Below are 19,743 nucleotides of genomic sequence, written 5' to 3'. Positions count from 1 at the left end.
TTTATTATTATGAAGAGCTTCAATTTCTTCTTGCATTGCTGCCATCCACAGAGATGATTCTTGGCCTTGCATAGCCTCGTGAAAAGTTGAAGGCTCTCCATCTTCTGTTAATAGATAGTATGCAACATTGCTCTCCATAGAATAATTTGAGTGCCAAGCTGGTTTTCTTCTCTCCCTAGTGGACTGTCGAACTTGTGGAGTTTCAATCTCAGCTTGCTTTTGTTGTTTGTGCTCTGGTACTGCTTCAGTAGAAATTGGGACTTCTTTTATTTCTTCAACTTCAACTATAGTAGTCTCTGATTTTTCTTTTGAAGTGCTACCTTCTTTTACTTGTATCTTGTTTTCAACAAACACAACATCCCTGCTGATTACCACCTTGCGGGCAGTGGGATCCCACAAGTGATACTCCTTGACTCCATCAGCATACCCTAAGAAAATGCATTCCCTAGATTTTGGATCCAACTTTGATTTTTCTTGGGTGTTGTACATAACATAAGCAGAACTTCCGAATATATGTAAGTGAGAATAATGAGCTGGTTTTAATGTCCACATCTACATTGGCATTTTTAGATCAAATGCGGTTGTTGGTGATCGATTGATCATATAACAGGCGGTTTTGACTGCTTCTGCCCAGAATGGTTTTTCCAACCCTACAGTTGCCAAAATAGCTCTTGTCCGTTCTAACAAGGTTCTGTTCATCCGCTCTGCTACTCCATTTTGTTGTGGAGTATATTCCACCGTGAACTACCTTTTAATACCTTCTTGTTTATAGAAGTTATCAAATTCATCATCGGTGTATTCTACTCCATTATCTGTCCTCAAACACTTGATCTTTTTCTCAGATTCAAGTTCCACCTGCGCTTTGAACTGTTTGAAAACTGAAAAAACATTTGCCTTTCTCTTGATTGGATACACCCAATTTCCTGGAGAAATTGTCAATAAATGACATAAAATATTTCGCTCCTCCTAGGGACTCCACCGGTGCTTGCCAGACATCAGAATGGACTAGATCTAGTATTTCCTTGCTCTTAGCAGAGGAACTGCTAAAATTCAGTCTATTTTGCTTACTGGTAACACAATTCTCACAAAAGGGTAGTGAAACCTTTTTGAGCCCTGGAAGAAGCTTTTGCTCAGCAAAAATATTCAAACCTCATTCCGACATATGGCCAAGTTTACGATTCCATATCATCGTTGATTCTTCAAATGAACTTGCTGACGCGATTGATGTTTCTCCTTCTTGATGTGTTTCACCTTTAAGCACATATAGATTTGCATCAAGTTTTTCTGCTTTTATTACGACAAGCGCTCCTTTTGATATTCTCATGACTCCACCATGAGTCTTATACGAACATCCATTATCATCTAGTTGTCCTAAAGACAATAGATTCTTCTTCAAGTCTTTTACATGTCGTACCTCCTGGATGGTGCGTATTGTGCCATCATACATTTTTATTTTGATAGACCCAATACCAATAACATCCAAAGCATAATCGTCTCCCATGAACACAGACCCTCCTGAGATAGGATTATATTGATGGAACCATTCTCTCAAGGAAGTCATATGCATGTTGCTCTTGTGTCCATGATCCAAACATCAGTGAAACATTTTCTGCCTTCATTATTTGATATTACTTCACTACATAAAATATTGCCATCATCCGAGGTACATTCAACATTCCCTTGAGCATTTGATGGCTCAGGGTGTTCACTCGTCTTTTTGAACCGACAATCTTTCTTGAAGTGCCCTTTCTTGCCACAGTTGTAGCACTTGATATTCTTTTTATTTCTTGATTGAGATCTACCATGATTGTGACTCCCACTGGGGCCATGTTCCATTGGTCTTCCTCTCACCATCATCAAAGCTTCAGCTTGTTGCGAACTTGCTTGTCTATCTTCCTTATTTTTGCGCCGATTTTCTTCTTCTAAGACACCGGCTGCAATTTCATCGAAAACTAAACTGTCTGTATTGTTCATCAGGTTGATGATAAGTTGATCATACGAGTCAGGCAGACTTTGAAGTAGAAGCTCTGCACGTTCAGTCCCCCTTTATTTTGCAACCCATTGTTGTAAGTCACAAAAACAGAGTATTCAAAGTATTGATGTGTTCAGTAACTGACATGGACTCTGCCATTTGAAGAGTATACAATCTTCTTTTTAAGAAGATTTTATCATGCAAAGACTTGGTCTCATACAATCCTGTAAGAGTATCCCATATTCCCTTCGCCGTCCATTTTTCAGCCACACTAGACAACACTTGATCAGCTAGTGCCAAGTGTAGATCGGCAATTGCATTGCTGTCTATGTCATTCCACTTGCTGTCATCAGTAAAATTTGTGGGTCTGCCTTCAATTGCAGCTAAGCAATTGTTTTTTCTTAATATCGCTTTTATTTTCATTTTCCACAATGAGAAATTAGTCCCATTGAATTTTTCAACATCAAACTTTGTTGTATTCGACATTGTTATTTGCTTCACACCCTTCTAGACCATTTCTGAATATTTTTGCAAACAATCGTGACAAACTGCACCATCACGAAAATTTACTATTCACGTGAATAGTACTTTTCATCGAATTTACTGTTCACAAAAAGTTACTATTCATGAATAGTACCTTCGCATAAAATAGATATAATAACCGAGGGATCTGATACCACTGTTGGGGGGAGGAAGCACCACAACTAAAGTTTGATATGATGATAAATAATAAAAATAAATTAGACAGAAGAATTTTACGTGGAAACCCTCAAATAAATAGAGGGAAAAAACCATGGGGTAGAAGGATTTTTACTATTATGATATGGAGTACACCGCTCTCAAATACAAGGAGAAAACAACAATTAACACTTCTCTCTTGTAAAAGGAACAACTCACTAAAGAGGACACTCAAGACTACAATATTTATCTTGGTGTATAACTCTCTTTGTATTCTTACTCTCTCTCTTTCTGAATTGTGGATGCTCTACACAAAACTCTTCAAGCCCTTAGGACTACATTGTGAATTCTCTTTGGATTACATTATGAGTGTTGTCATGTTAGAAGGAATGAGCTTATATTTATACAGTGATAAACATTTTCCTATAAGAAAAGGACTAGTCAAATATATTGAAACTTTGTGTTTTCCTTTTAGGAAAAGGAAAACTCAATTATACTAGGAAATTCTTTTCCTTTTCTGCTTACTTTTTCTGTCTACTTTTTCCTTCTTTGAATTGGACTTTACTTAGCAGCCTTTGTTGACTTTTCTTTCATAAAATATATTAATATTTTAGGAGTTTTGACGTAAGACTAATACAAATGTAATTGCCACAAAATTAATTGATCTGATCAAATAAATTCTTCTCTCCAATTATTTATACTTTCTACACCACCTTGATGGAATTATTGATAAAGAAATCAAAAAATGTTTTTCCAAGAAACTTAGTTGATTATCATTATTTTTATACATGATAATATATACATACTAACAAGCATTAATTAATATCCTTAAGTAGTCATAATCTGAAAAAATAATATTGATAATTATGATCAATAGAAGAAAATGCATTTTCAGTTTATTTATTAATCTATTTTCATTAAATATAATATTTCATTAGCTTCTATAAGGAACTATTTCTTTCAAAATCTCCCTAGGGTTGCAAGGAGAAGGTCAACATTTTATTTTTTTTAATTTTAGGAGTATACACCTTTCTTGTAATATTGCTAGTGAAATTTCAAGATTAGAGACTACAATAAGGGAGTTCTAAAACAAAATATAGTCTACACCTTTATTAAATCAAAATTTGAGTTTCGGTGTTTAACAATGCAATATATTTTAATGACCCCTCCAGGTCATTTCCTCTATTTTTTGATCTTTTTGGCGTTTAGAGCTAGCAACACCACGTCATTTATGATTTACTGGGACTGGGACTTCATGTACGTTCTTTGACTCAACATCTTTTCTCCTTGTATCCTACTTTTTCACTCTTACTGCTTGTTGTTTCTTATTATAGCTCTTGTGTAGTTACTTGTGTTGTATTTACCTTATATTTACGTTGTATATTATTTGTGGAACTCAGTTGACCTATGACTTTTGCACCCTACACATCATAGTAAGGGTTATCTTTGTTTATTTATATTTCATACAGAGAAACTTGGATTCGGAGATTTAGTGAGCTCTTAGCGTCCGGAGCTAGCTAGAGGCCTGTCCTAGAAACTCATATTAGTAGAGGCCTTTAGACAGTCAGTTTGATTCAACATATCTTTAAATCAAATATGTTTTCTATTTCAATTTTGTTTAATAGACCTATTCCAGTTTATCTTCCTCATTTAATAATCTTCAATTGTTGTTTTGGATATCTTAGAGTCATGCAAGGCCATAAGGTTTGCTTGGGGTCACTTGTAGATCTAAGCACCATTTCACAACTAGGGGATAGTCTCAGGTCGTCACAGGGTCATTGTGTTAAACCCTAGATAAATTAATGTAATTTATTTGGCAATTAGCCCATATGATAGAGAGTTGGAAGGAGAATAGGGGAAGAGAATTTAGAGGCACATCACCTTCGCTTATGGAACATCTTACATCAACTTGTATCACACCAGTCTGGATCTCACTCAGAGCGCCCATCAAGAAGTATAGTTTTAGTATAGAGGTCAAAGATTAGCTCGGGTATGTAAAAAATAGGATTCTGGCATTCCAGAATCAGACACTAATTGGGATGTCAAAAATTATCATAATTGGCGGCATCATTACGGGTTTTCTCATATACATTGGCAAGTTGATTTTTGCTATGATCACTAAGAGGGCCTCTGTCACGACCCAAGCCTAGGGCCTAGACGTGACATGGCGAATGAGGAACCCGAAAGTACCTCAATAAGGCCTCTTAGCATTCTTTTAGCCTTTCATAGGTAATGATGATAAATAAATAAGAGAAAATCATAATAGTAAATCTTCAACTTACATATATCCAACAATACCTCTAACTATTAGATTTAATGGGGCTAAGACAAGTTCCTAGCTCACCCTCAATTATAATAGAAGAAATGTCATAGTAAAATATCTTAATATATCATAAGCTAGAAAGATAAAGGAGTATTGTTCCCGGATCATAGGAACTCACCAAAAGTAGTCTTCAATGGAATATCAACTAGCCATGTGGAGGAGAACGAGGAGGAGCACTGATCCCTACATGGTGATATCATGTAGGCAAAAGAGTATGTGTTAGTACTTTGAATATACTAAGTATGTAAGGATGCATGAACATTGAGGAAAACATTAAAACATTTATGTAATATGGAACATAATTTAATGTATGTATAATAAATCATATATATATCCTTTAAAACATTCATTTTGTGGGAAATTAACCATAACCGACATTTAAGACCATGCGAGCTATTACATGGAATCCAACATAACCCCCTACGTTGGCCGGGGAGACTACTTGCCGGGTAGAACTCTGTCAACTTCATTCATTTCTTTAACTTTAACTTTAAGGGCTATTTATGGATCCATTAGCCTAAGCCTACAAGGGCTCCTATGTTGGCACATAGTTAATGAGACAAGGGGTTGCTACTAGGATTCCCTTACCGAATCCCACCTCAATGCCTCATTCGGTGCTAAGTCATTCCCACGGAATAGTTTAATACTTCAAAATATTCATAGCATATAACTTGAGAATTCAAACATCATATTCGGTAGAATAGCTCATTAAAACATTTGATAATTCAAATATGCAAGAATTGTCCTTATTGCATAAAGAATCCATCATTCATATCATTTCATCATTCTTTCATTTCATAAGACTCCCTTTTTTATCATAGATATTGCTTTTATAAACATTTATTTGGAATCAAAGCTTTCAAGTCAAACTTTATTAAACACATAGTAAAACTAGGTGGGTTCAAATCACTTCAACTTGCAAATATGTATGTAAATAAATATTCATAAATACTTTGAAATCCATTAATTAAAAATCATGCTTTAAACAACCCACCATGAATTTCAAGAGCCTTTAAATAGATAAATAGAGGAATTACTTGTAAACCATCAATTCATATATATGAAATTATGTTGCATCAAAATAGAGCAATAATCATTAGTTTAACCATTATTCATACTATTAAGTAAAAATAAGAATTTACCGTAAGAAAATATTACTTGAAATCAAGATATTTAATTGAAAGAGTTTTTGGACTACATGGGTGGAAGAACCCATAGATAAACACACACATAACTTAGAGTAGAGCTTAAAGAAAATAAATATAATTTATCATATAATCAAAATAATTTAGACATGAGAGTGGAAGGAATACTCTCATTAAAGCCTTACATACCTGGTATCCGAAGCTTTAGTCGGAACCGAAAGACTTAATGAACACTCTTGAGTCCTAACTTTTCTTCCCGCCGGAATGTTTTGTGTACTACCCGGAGTATATGAATTACCGAAATAGTATTTTTTCACTACTAAGAACTAAAACTATATTTGAGAATGTGTAAAGAAGTGTATAGAGAGAAGACTTGCTTGAGAAAACTTGATGAATAAAATGAGGAAATAAGGTGGGTATTTATAGGTGGGAAAGAGAGACCTAACAATAAATAAAATAATTATAAAGAAAAATCTGAAAATTTAATGGAATATATTGATGTCATGGATGATGTTAAATGGAGGACAATTTATGTCATGAGTGATGTCAAATGTATCTAGATCTTTCTATGGTAGGTGAAATGAGTTATCTTTGACAGAATACTCCTTTTTGGAGCTGCGTTTGAACAGGATAAATTCCTTATTAGGATTTGGTGTCTTCATAAGTATTGTAGATATAGAAGTCTAGTTTTATGTAGTTCAAGAATCAACCAATTTGGATAATCCTACAGTAAGATATGATTTTTCTTCTATAAACACTCCTTTCTGTCACAACATTCTGTCTTACAATAATTAATTTATTTGACCTACGTAACCTCCGAAACTTAAAATATGATCTTCACAAGAGTTGTAGGTAAATATATTGTGGTTACGCAGAAATTTGAATCACCCAATTTGGATATTACTATGAAAAGCTATGCCCAAAATACAGAGGTTGTATCATATTTAGGCAAGAATTGAAACATCGTATACAACATTTTTAGGGGATGTTACATTATCTCCCCCTTGGGAACATTCGTCCTCGAATGAGGAAAGACTTAGCTTGAGTAGAGTAGAGTGTAAACCAACAACCTATCATTAATGCAATAGTGTAATTTAAAACATCGTTTAAAACATATTTTATAATTTTGCAAGCATATGACAAGAAACGTTAAGATGCAAAGATTTCAAGTAATTGAGCAAGGACAACTTAATACCTTAGGTTTGGGTAGAGGGGAAAAGATGAGGGTATCTCTTAATCATATCCGCTTCCGCTTCCCATGTTGCACTTTTTATTTGTTGATTCCTCCAAAGGACTTTAACAGATGCAACTTCTTTGTTCCTCAATCTCTTAACTTGCCGATCCAAAATTTCCACAGGAACTTCTTCATAGGTCAAGTTTTCTTCAATATTCACTACTCTCATAGGTACAATGGAACTAGGATCACCCACACTTTTTTTCAACATAGACACGTGAAACACCGGATGAACCATGGCCATTTCCAATGGTAATTCCAACTCATATGCAACCTTACCAACACGTCTCACGATTCTATAAGGCCCTACGTACCTAGGGCTCAATTTCCCTTTCTTACCAAATTGAACCACACCTTTCATGGGTGAAACCTTCAGATACACCCAATCATCTACATTAAACTCAAGATCCCTTCTTCTAGTGTCAGAATAAGACTTTTGATGACTTTGAACCATCTTCAACCTTTCTCTAATGATCTTCACCTTCTCTAAAGCATCAAGTACCAAATCGGGTCCCAACAAGGTCATCTCACCTACTTCGAACCAACCAACCGGTGATCTACATCGTCTCCCATACAAAGCCTCAAACGGCGCCATCTCAATACTTGAGTGGTAACTATTATTATAGGCAAACTCGATGAGAGGTAGATGATCATCCCAATTCCCTTTAAACTCCAACACACAAGCCCTTAACATATCCTCTACTATTTGAATCATCCTTTCGGCTTGCCCATCCGTTTGAGGATGGAATGCTGTGCTCAACTTTACCTTAGTACCGAGGCCTTTTTGAAATGATCTCCAGAAGTGAGAAGTGAATTGGGTACCACGATCCAAAATAATGGATAATGGCACACCATGCAACCTCACCAACTCCCGAATATACAAGTTGGCATAGTCTTCGGCACTATAGGAAGTTTTAACCGGTAGGAAGTGAGCTGACTTAGTCATTCTATCAACAATTACCCAAATCGAGTCATGACGCTTCGAGGTATGAGGCAAACCCACTATAAAATCCATATTCACATCTTCCCACTTCCAAGTTGGGATTTCAATGTCTTGGGCTAGGCCACCCGGCCTTTGATGTTCGGCCTTCACTTGTTGGCAATTCGTACATTCGGACACAAACCTTGCTATGTCCTTCTTCATGCAACCCCACCAATACAACTCCTTTAAGTCTCGGTACATTTTCGTTGAACCGGGATGAATGGAGTATGTAGAATTATGAGCCTCCATCATGATCAAACTCCTTAGGCCATCAACATTTGGAACATATATCCGACCTTGATAGTATAGTACCCCATCTCCCCCTTGGGAAAAGACCTCTATCTTCTTTTCCTTTACCAACTTCTTTAACTCGATAAACTTTGGGTCAAGATCTTGCTTGGATTTAACATCCACTACCAAAGAGGATTCAGACCTATTTTGAACAACCATACCCCCATCATTAGTACCACACAACTTCACCCCTAATCTAGCCAATCGGTGAACATCTTTCACCAACTCCCTCTTACTTTCATCCACATGGGCCACACTCCCCATAGACACTCTACTAAGTGCATCAGCAACCACATTAGCTTTACCCGAATGATAGTGCACACTCATGTCATAGTCCTTAAGGAGTTCTAGCCACCTCCTTTGCCTTAGATTAAGGTCATTTTGGGTGAACACATATTGAAGACTCTTATGATCAGTATACACATCCACATGCACCCCATAGAGGTAATGCCTCCAAATCTTCAGAGCAAAAACAACGGCCGCCAATTCAAGGTCATGGGTAGGGTAGTTACGCTCATGCACCTTTAATTGCCTAGAAGCATAGTCTATGACCTTGCTAAAAGGTATATTTCCTTTCCCCCGCTTGTCCAAAAGCTATACAAAAATAAGAATGTCCATATAGTCTCACTGATAAAAAAAATGATCCTTCCCGATTTTCCTGCGTAAGAGAAATATTTTTTCCCATGATGGGGCGGATCCCAGCCCAACTCTACTAGATAGATAAATTTTTAAGCTCAAGCATTTTATCGCTAGTATTTTTAATAATGACGGGATAGGTCATTACATTTAAACGGGTTAAACTAATCATGACATAAACTTAATAAATTTGTCATTCTTTCTACCTCTCTAGTTTAAAAAGATTGGCATTAGCAAGAAAGGATCAAAGAAACTTATATATCAATCCTAATATTATTAAAAGTTTTCTTATTTACCATAAAAAGAAAAAAATTCATGTGAGTAACAAATTTACATCTTCATTTGAAAAAAAAATTGTAAGACATTTGAAACTAATCTCCCTTCATCTTGAGTATTTTTCTTTAAATGAACAAAAATTTTCTTTTAAATTTCACACTATTGTAAACACATCATTTTGATTTGTGAAAATATTTCAGATTGAGTTGTCTCAAAACTAATTTAGAAATATTATAATGTGAATCGAGTGACAGGTTGGTGAGTATCAGACATTAACAAAAATATTTAAGCAAGATTGAGTTTCAAATATATTTGAAAGCAACATAAATATTTTACTAAATATGGTTTATCCAAAATTAATAAAAATAATAATGTGCTTCTACAGACATTGTAACATCTACAATCATACATAAATCGTCGTTTGATACTTAAAAAGTATTTCTGTTATTTAAAAATTGATTATTTTTGCTTATATTCAAATATTGTCAAAATTGATATTTCAAAATTCCTAGCCAATATTTAAAATGACCTTGTTTCAATATTTACTTTTTTTCATCCTTCAATTAAACTATACTTTTCAAAAAAAACTTGATGAAGGAAATGAGTAAATTATGACCATATTTTGTGGAGACTACATAGATTAAACATCATTAATATTTTTCCTAATAAGTTGGTCAACATAAGATTGGAACCATAAAATATATATATTTTAAGTTGATTTTATCTAGATGTATGTCTAAGATCCCCTCAATTAGTGTTTTTCCAAAATAGTTCTTCCTATCAAGAAAAATCTGTCAAATTCAAACTATTCAAAAATTTACAGAATGCAAATGTTTTTATATAAATAGGAGTTAATCCTAGGCAAGAAAAGTACAACAACTACTACAACAACAAAGCTATTGGATACCACATATCCAAACAAACACATTTCGCCTGCCCTTTAATCATGCCAAGAAACAAAGTTAACTTCACTTTGATTGAAGATGAGAGTAAAAGAAAAGTCTCATACGAGAAAAGACTAAAAGGTCTCTTCAAAAAGTGTGAAGAGCTCAAAACACTTTGTGATGTTGAAGTTGCTGCTGTTGTCTATGGTCCTTATTGAAATGAATCATACATATTTCCAAATAATGATGCTGCACGCACCACTATTATAAAGTTTAAGGAGTTGCCTCCATTGGAGAAATCCAAAAATATGGTGACAATAGAAGAGTTCACTGAGCAAAGGATCCAGAAGTTGGAGGAAAAACTACCAAAAATAAGAAAGGAAAATAGAGTCAAGAAAATGACAAATGAGATGTATGAGGTGTTAAGTGGAAAACAAAATTCAGCTGACATGCACCCTTACGATCAGAATGACCTGAGTCGCGTGATGAAGAAAAACCGCAAAAAGGTTCGTGAATTAATGAGGAAAAATATTGATAGAGAGGGTTCTACATCGAATGCCTCTCAACCCATTGTTGAATCAATGGTAACTGGTAGGACCAACTCTGGAGGGCCAAGGGATCCATATCCTCTATTGTTTGCATAAATGTTTCCTCCAGTGGGTCCACAATTATTGTCTCCAATGCCTCAACAAATGGCTATTAGAGAAAATCCTGGAATGGCCCCTCTAACGCCGTCAACAATAGTGGATTCTCCGATGCCTTCACCAATGATGGCTCCTCCAATGTATTCTCCAGTGTTTCCTCCAACGACACAATAAATGAAACCTTCAACAGATATCCCTCCAATTGGTGTAGCAACGTCAATGAATAACCCTACAGAGGATATCCCTTTAATTGATGTATCAACGTCAATGAATAACAATCCGAATAACTCCGATGCCTTATCACCTAGTCCTACATTATCTGGGTTACTGAATTGGAATGATGACGTAATGACTTTACTGGATGACCTATTTTTTTAAAAATGTTAATGTACAAGATCCAAATCCCACCATAACTTCTAATGACCAATGTGTTTCTTGTCAATTAGTATTGTTTTCTATGTCCATGTTGTCCATTGAATTGTTTGTCTTTTAATATTTTTCATTTCTCGATTGTGTCATAGAACAATCTGTATCACTTTTCCTTTGTCCTCATTTGAGTATCCTTCTGTCGTGTTTTATTATTTGTTTCAAACTTTGTTGTTTTATTCAGTTATTAAATCTATGGATAATTATTTTAATGTTTACTACATACTGAAATATTTATTTTTGCTCTTACTACTATTGTTATTGAAATATTGTTGTTGTTAGTATGATTTTCAAAAATGATCTCTTACACTTCAAAATCTAACAAACCATTTTACATATGATTTTCAAAAAGGATCTCTTACACTTCAAAATTTAACAAACCAATTTACATATTGGGTAAATTTTTATTTTAAAACTTTCTAGTGTAAACTAGTAATGCATCTAAATTTAAAATTGAATCAAAGAATAAAAAATATTATCAAAAAGACTTATTTAAGATTAACATATTTTCTTAAAATATGGTAATAATGCAATATTTATTACTTTCTTGGCTTTTGTATGTTCTGTTTCAACGTATAGAAGTGATGTTTGCACTCCAAAAACTTAAAATTAATAATTTATCATCATGTTTATATTTTTCTTTTTATTTATCTAAATTTTTTCTCCCTTTATGAAGTCGAGAAATTCGTCCCATGTTTGCAGTTTATTGGATAAAATCAATTTATCCCTTGCATTAGAAATAGAATTTTATGTTTACTTCTACACAGGAACACACAAATATTCAGATTAAGAAACCAAAAATTAAGGTGGGGGAGATGATAACATATTAATAAGTAAAATTTGAACTATGAAATTAATAATACTTAAAATTTAATATTAAAACATAGATTTACAAATACCCTAAGGTTATCGAAGCATATCTGTAACACCCCGGAAAATTTTCGCAAAGACTCGAACATTTCTTCACGTGTGTGTAGCCTCGAACCGAAGGACTTGTAATTATATATATAAGTTAGGATTAATTCCTAAGTATTTTAAGTGTGTTAGATGTGTTTAGGGGTCATAAGGGATCTCCAACGCCAAATCGAGTCCAAAGATTTCCAATCAATTACGTTTTCAGATGAGTTAGTATAAGGGTCAACTTCAAACGACCATATCTCATAGGTTATAATGAACTGGGTGTTGACCAAATTAAAGGTCTTTGAGTCTTCTTTCCAACGCCATCAAGATTATAATTTTTGGAGTTCGGAGTCAAAAGTTATGACCATTTTACTACAGACTAGTACTGTAAGAATTTCAGGCCTGGGCGACCACTGCAGGAAATTTAGGCTTGGCGCCCCAGTGGTGCGACACGCCACTATAGTGCCAGAAAACAGCCTCAGTAGTTTGGTCCTTGGCGCGACGCGCCACTATTAGATGTGCAGGGTTTTAAGCCTATTTTGGCTTGGCACTGCAGTGGCGCGACGGGCCACTATAGCGCCAACAAGATTTTTGCCCAGTTTTCCAGATTTTTGAAGAGGGGCAACCTGGACTTTTTCCCTAATTATATATACCCAACTTGGGATATTTTGGGATGATATTTTCAGCCTCCTCACCTCCCGAAAACCCTAATCTTCATCCCCTCTTCTCTTCCAAATATCTCCAACAAGATTTGCCCTAAAAAATTCAAGGATTCAAGCTTCCCATTGAAGACCCAACAACAAGGTTTCCTCAAAAGCTACTCTAAGGTATGTAAGGCTAACCTAAAATATGGATTGAGTTCTTCCATATGCCCATAGATGTGTTAGGTAGAAGTTGTGAAAGATTTGAACCTTTTATGAAGATTTTTCTTGAAATTTTCCTAAACTCTAGAATATTTTTATGTACTAGAAATTGATTGGCGATTTTCATGACTTGAATGACTAAAGAGTTATATTTCATATTGTTGACTACAAATAAATTTTGTATATAAATTCATATGTATTGATGGGGTTCTTGAGTTGAGTTTTGTTGAGAGTATGGATTCATGTATTCATTCACGTGAACCCAAGATGAGATTTCTTTTGGTCATAATTTGTCTTGAGTTTGAGATGGATGGTTTATGTATGTGTATTGATTGAAATGAAAAGAATTAAATGGAATAGTTACGATGTGATGATGATATTTGATGATGATGCGATGATGATGTTTGACGATGATGTGAATGAAGAGGTTATGTTGATGAGGATGTTGTGTGATGAAGTAGATTGGAGTCTAATGTGATTATGTGATATGTGATTTGCATAAATTGATTTGATTGGAGTCTTATGAGCATTTTGAAAATAAATGATCTTTTGAGAAGGAGTTTTAAATAAATGATTGTGAGCATTTTCGCATAAACTACTTATACACTATTTTGAATTTTAAAGAATGATTATTTTTATCTTTGATTTAAAAAGGAGTTTAAGTATGAGTTGAGTTTGAGGAGCCTCTAAATTATCGTTTTGAACATGAATATTTTGAGTATAAATGAGTTGAGTATTTTTACATTAAAATATCTATTTTGAGTTTGAGTTGAGGAGTTGGAATTATATTTTAAAAGCATAATATTTTCTACATCCATTGAGTTGAGATGGTATAAAAATTGAAGAGAAGAGTTTGATGATTGAGATGAGTTGATTTGAAAGAAGGTCCAATGAGACCAGATTGATTGAGTTTTGAAAAGAGTCCAATAATACTAAATGAGTTGATTTGAAATTAAGTCCTAAGAGACTAAATGAGTATTTTAAATATTTTACTCACTTAATATCTATGCGCGTATTGAGTCTTGGGAGGAGTATTGAGCACCGAATTGGGTAAGAGTATAGTCCATACTCGAATTCCATAAACTACGCCGCCAACGTAGAAAGGGATTGTGCCGTGTCGGATGTTTCCCTATTTCATTGTACTGAAATGATAGGACTTGATTGATTGACGGATCCATGATTGGTTTGAGTCGTTCATACCCTGGCAAGTATGAACGAACGGAGCAACGGCGTGACTCATTGTGCATCACCTATATATAGGTGGTGGGATTGTTGTTGATTAGAGAAACTCCCAAATTGAGTGGATTGTGCATGATATGATTGGTTCGATTGTGATTGTAGCTGATTGAGTTGAATCGTAAAACATTGCATAATTTAATTTGCATATTTATTGAGTTGAGTCCTTTGAGTTGATTGTATATGATCGGATTGGATTAGATGATAGGTAATCGAATTGTGTACGATTGGATTGGATTAGATGATGTGTGATGGATTGGATTAGGTGATATGTGATTGGATTGAATAGAATCGTATATGATTGGATTTGAACTGTATTGTACATGATAGGATTGGATTGGATTGTATGGTGTGTGATTGGTCGTTGTCTAAAATGTATTCTTACTTTGGACTTATGATACTTTGATTGAGTCTCTCTTATTTTTCTGAAGTGAGATATTCGAACCAACGTTATTCTTCCTTGAGGTATGTTTTATTCTGCCATATTACATACTCATACATTAAATGTACTGTCGTCCATTTGGACCTGCATCGTTTCATGATGCAGCGACAGGTTTAAGAGATCGTCAATGGGAGCACCAATGAGGATCTATTCCCACTCAGCGTATTGGTGAGTCCTCCCCTACATTCGGAGGACACCGTTTATGTTATTCTTGCGTCGAGTTAGCCTTTTTCATTTTGATTTGAGGTAGCCATGAACATGTCATTGGCAACAATTAGATAGTAGTGATAGAGACTTCATAGACTAGATAGTGATGGGTCGATTGAGTATTTTAATTCCTTGAATTATTTTTGTCAAACTATTTTTATGACAAAGATTAGAGTTTGATTTTTTGGCCCATGGCCTTTCTTTCTTGAGTTAGATCGTTGATTTGGATTGCCCACCAAATTATTTCTTTATTTTAAACTTTTCGCTGACTGAACGAATGAACGAATGTGTGATCAAGCTATGTGGTTCGCTTGGGAGCCAAAAATGGTTCCGGAGTGCCGGTCACGTCTAGGGTACCCTCTCGAGGCGTGACAATATCGGTGAAGGTTATAAAATTGTTGATATATTATAAAGTACCTAGTGACGGCCCAAAACATCTAAGGGCATCACAAAATTTTTATTGCGCCAAACTTTTGCATGGCCTTAAAAGCTGAGTCTTTTAATTTTTACCTCAATATAACTTTAAAGAGAGGAAATTGTTAACATAACTCTCTTACGATTTCAATAGAATAAATGAATTTTTAAAATTTTCTTATATTTTATTTTTAGATTACTTACGTGTAAACTATAATAATATTTTAGGAGTTTTGACTTAAGACTAATAAAAATGTAATTGCCACAAAATTAACTGATCTGATCAAATAAATTCTTCTCTCCAATTTTTTATACTTTCTACACCACCTTGATGGAATTATTGTTAAAGAAAACAAAAAACCTTTTTTCAAGAAACTTTGTTGATTCTCATCATGTTTATACATGATAATATATACATACTAACAAGAAGTAATTAATATCCTTAAGTAGTCATAATCTGAAAAAATAATGTTGATAATTATGATTAATAGAATAAAATGCATTATTTTTAATTGATTTATTAATCTATTTTCATTAAATATAACATTTAATTAGCTTCTATAAGGAACTATTTCTTTCAAAATCTCTCTATGGTTGCAAGGAGAAGGTCCACATTTTATTTTTTTAATTTTAGGAGTATACACCTTTCTTGTAATATTACTAGTGAAATTTCAAGATTAGAGACTACAATAAGGGAGTTCTAAAAAAATATACTCTACACCTTTATTAAATCAAAATTTGAGTTTCGGTGTTCAACAATGCAATATATTTTACTGACCACTCCAGGTCATTTCCTCCAATTTTTGATCTTTTCGGCATTTGGAGCTAGCAACAGCAAGTCATTTATGACTTACTGGGACTGGGTCTTCATCTACGTTGTTTGACTCAACATCTTTTCTCCGTGTATCCTACTTCTTCACTCTTACTGCTTCTTCTTTCTTATTATAGCCCTTGTGTAGTTACTTGTGTTGTATTTACCTTATATTTACGTTGTTTATTATTTGTGGAGCTCAGTTGACCTATGACTTTTGCACCCTGCATATCATAGTAAGGGTTATCATTGTTGATTTGTATTTCATACAGAGAAACTTGAATTCGGAGATTTAGTGAGCTCATAGCGTCCGTAGCTAGCTAGAGGCTTGTCCTAGAAACTCATATTAGTAGAGGCCTTTAGACAGTCAGTTTGATTCAACATATCTTTAAATCAAATATGTTTTCTATTTCAAATTGATTTAATAGACCTATTCCAGTTGATCTTCCTCATTTAATTTCAATTGTTGTTTTGGATATGTTAGAGTCATGCAAGGCCATATGGTTAGCTTGGGGTCACTTTTAGATCTAAGCACCATTTCACAACTAGGGGATAATCTCAAGTCGTCATAGGGTCATTGTGTTAAACCCTAGAGAAATTAATGCAATTTATTTGGCAATTAGCCCATATGATAGAGAGTTGGAAGGAGAATAGGGGAAGAGAATTTGGAGGCACATCAGCGAACATCAACTTGTACCACGCCAGTCTGGCTCTCACTCGGAGCGCCCATCAAGAAGTATAGTTTTAGTATAGAGGTCAAAGATTAGCTCGGGTATGTAAAAAATAGGATCCGGTCATCCCAAAATCAGACACTAATTGGGATGTCAAAAATGATCATAATCGCAGGCATCATTGCGGGTTTTCTCATATACATCAGCAAGTTGATTTTTGCTATGATCACTAAGAGGGCCTGATAGTTTAAAAGGTATATTTCCTTTCCCCCGCTTGTCCAAAAGCTATACAAAAATGAGAATGTCCACATAGTCTCACTGGTAAAAAAAATGATCCTTCCCGATTTTCCTACGTAAGAGATATATTTTTTTTCCAAGGTGGGGCGGATCCCAGCCTAACTCTACTAGATAGATAAATTTTTAAGCTCAAGAATTTTAACACTGGTATTTTTAATAACGGCAAGATAGGTCATTACATTTCAAGGGGTTAAACTAATCATGACATAAACTTAATAAATTTATCGTTCTTTCTTCCTCTCTCGTTTAAACAGATTGACATTAGTAGAAAGGACCAAAGAAACTTATATATCAATCCTATTATTATTAAAAATTTTATTATTTACCATAAAAAGAAAAAAATTCATGTGAGTAATAAATTTACATCTTCATTTGAAAAAAAAATTATAAGACATTTGAAACTAATCTCCCTTCATCTTGAGTATTTTTCTTTAAATGAACAAAAATTTTCTTTTAATTTTCACACTATTGTAAACACATCATTTTGATGTGTGAAAATATTTCAGATTGATTTGTCTCAAAACTAATTTAGAAATATTATAATGTGAATCGAGTGAAAGGTTGGTGAGTATCTGACATTAACAAAAATATTTAAGCCAGATTGAGTTTCAAATATATTTGAAAGCAACATAAATATTTTACTAAATATTGTTTATCAAAAATTAATAAAAATAATAATGTGCTTCTACAGACATTGTAACATCTACAATCATACAAAAATCGCCGTTTGATACTTAAAAAGTATTTGTGTTTTTAAAAAAATGATTTTTTTTGTTCATATTCAAATATTGTCAAAATTGATATTTCAAAATTCCTAGCCAATATTTAAAATGACCTTGTTTCAATATTTACATTTGTTCATCCTTCAATTAAAATATTTTTTCAAAAAAAAAAACTTAGATGAAGGAAATGGGTAAATTATGACCATATTTTGTGGAGACTACATAGATTAAACATCATTAATATTTTTTCTAATAAATTGGTCAACATAAGACTAGAACCCTAAAATACATATGTTTCAAGTTGATTTTATCTAGATGTATGTCTAAGATCCCCTCAGTTAGTGTTTTTCCAAAATAGTTCTTTCTATCAAGAAAAATCTGTCAAATTCAAACTATTCAAAAATTTAGAGAATGCAAATATTTTTATATAAATAGGAGTTAATACTAGGCAAAAAAAGCACACCTACTACTACAACAACAAAGCTATTGGATACCACAAATTCAAGCAAACACATTTCTCCTGCCCTTTAATCATGCCAAGAAACAAAGTTAACTTCACTTTGATTGAAGATGAGAGTAAAAGAAAAGTCTCATACCAGAAAAGACAAAAAGGTCTCTTCAAAAAGTGTGAAGAGCTCAAAACACTTTGTGATGTTGAAGTGGCTCTTGTTGTCTATGGTCCTTATAGAAATGAACCATACATATTTCCAAATAATGATGCTGCACGCACCACTTTTATAAAGTTTAAGGAGTTGCCGACGTTGGAGAAATCCAAAAATATGGTGACAATAGAAGAGTTTACCGAGCAAAGGATCGAGAAGTTGGAGGAACAACTACAAAAAATAAGAAAGGAAAATAGAGTCAAGAAAATGACAAATGAGATGTGTGAGGTGTTAAGTGGAAAAAAAGTTTCTACTGACATGCACCCTTACGATCAAAATGACCTGAGTCGCGTGATCAAGAAAAACCTCAAAGTGGTTCGTGAATTACTGAGGAAAAATGTTGATGGAGAGGGTTCTACATCGAATGCCTCTCAACCCATTGTTGAATCAGTGGTAACTGGTAGGACCAACTCTGGAGGGCCAAGGGATCCATCTCCTCTTTTGTTTGCACAAATGTTTACTCCAATGGGTCCACAATTATTGTCTCCAATGCCTCAACAAATGGGTATTAGAGAAAATCCAGGAATTGCCCCTCTAACGCCGTCAACAATAGTGGATTCTCTGATGCCTTCACAAATGATGGATCCTCCAATGTATTCTCCAGTGTTTCCTCCAACGACACAACAAATGGAACCTTCAACAGATATTCCTCCAATTGGTGTAGCAACGTCAATGAATAACCCTACAGAGGATATCCCATCAATTGATGTATCAACGTCAATGAATAACAATCCAAATAACTCTGATGCTCTATCACCTAGTACTACATTATTTGGGTTACTGAATTGGAATGATGACGTCATGACTTTACTGGATGACCCATTTTTAAAAAAATGTTAATGTACAATATCCAAATCACACCATAACTTCTAAGGACCAATGTGTTTCTTGTCAATTAATATTGTTTTCTATGTCCATGTTGTCCATTGAATTGTTTATGTCTTTTAATATTTTCCATTTTTAGATTGTGTCATAGAACAATCTGTATCACTTTTCCTTTGTCCTCATTTGAGTGTCCTTCTATCGT

The 19,743-nt window shown here is 34.2% G+C and overlaps 2 protein-coding genes across 2 annotated transcripts; both read left to right on the top strand.

The window, feature by feature from the left end:
* Nucleotides 1–10,729: 10,729 nt before the first annotated feature.
* On the top strand, nucleotides 10,730–11,065 carry LOC129872680 (uncharacterized). The gene has a single exon (XM_055947611.1). The coding sequence runs from the start codon at nucleotides 10,730–10,732 to the stop codon at nucleotides 11,063–11,065; it is 336 nt and encodes a 111-aa protein (XP_055803586.1).
* A 7,522-nt stretch (nucleotides 11,066–18,587) lies between these two features.
* LOC129872673 (MADS-box transcription factor PHERES 2-like) lies at nucleotides 18,588–19,556 on the top strand. The gene has a single exon (XM_055947605.1). It carries the CDS (start codon nucleotides 18,588–18,590, stop codon nucleotides 19,554–19,556), a length of 969 nt encoding a protein of 322 aa, XP_055803580.1.
* The last annotated feature ends 187 nt before the right edge of the window (nucleotides 19,557–19,743 follow it).

This window comes from Solanum dulcamara, chromosome 2 (assembly GCF_947179165.1).
Source record: "Solanum dulcamara chromosome 2, daSolDulc1.2, whole genome shotgun sequence".
Lineage (NCBI taxonomy): Eukaryota > Viridiplantae > Streptophyta > Magnoliopsida > Solanales > Solanaceae > Solanum > Solanum dulcamara.
Note: the sequence above shows the minus strand (reverse complement) of the source record. Positions and strands in the feature narration are given on the sequence as shown.

Bases quoted from the DNA above. Each gene is read 5' to 3' on its own strand.
- LOC129872680 (XM_055947611.1), top strand. From the start codon at position 10,730: ATGGTGACAATAGAAGAGTTCACTGAGCAAAGGATCCAGAAGTTGGAG.
- LOC129872673 (XM_055947605.1), top strand. From the start codon at position 18,588: ATGCCAAGAAACAAAGTTAACTTCACTTTGATTGAAGATGAGAGTAAA.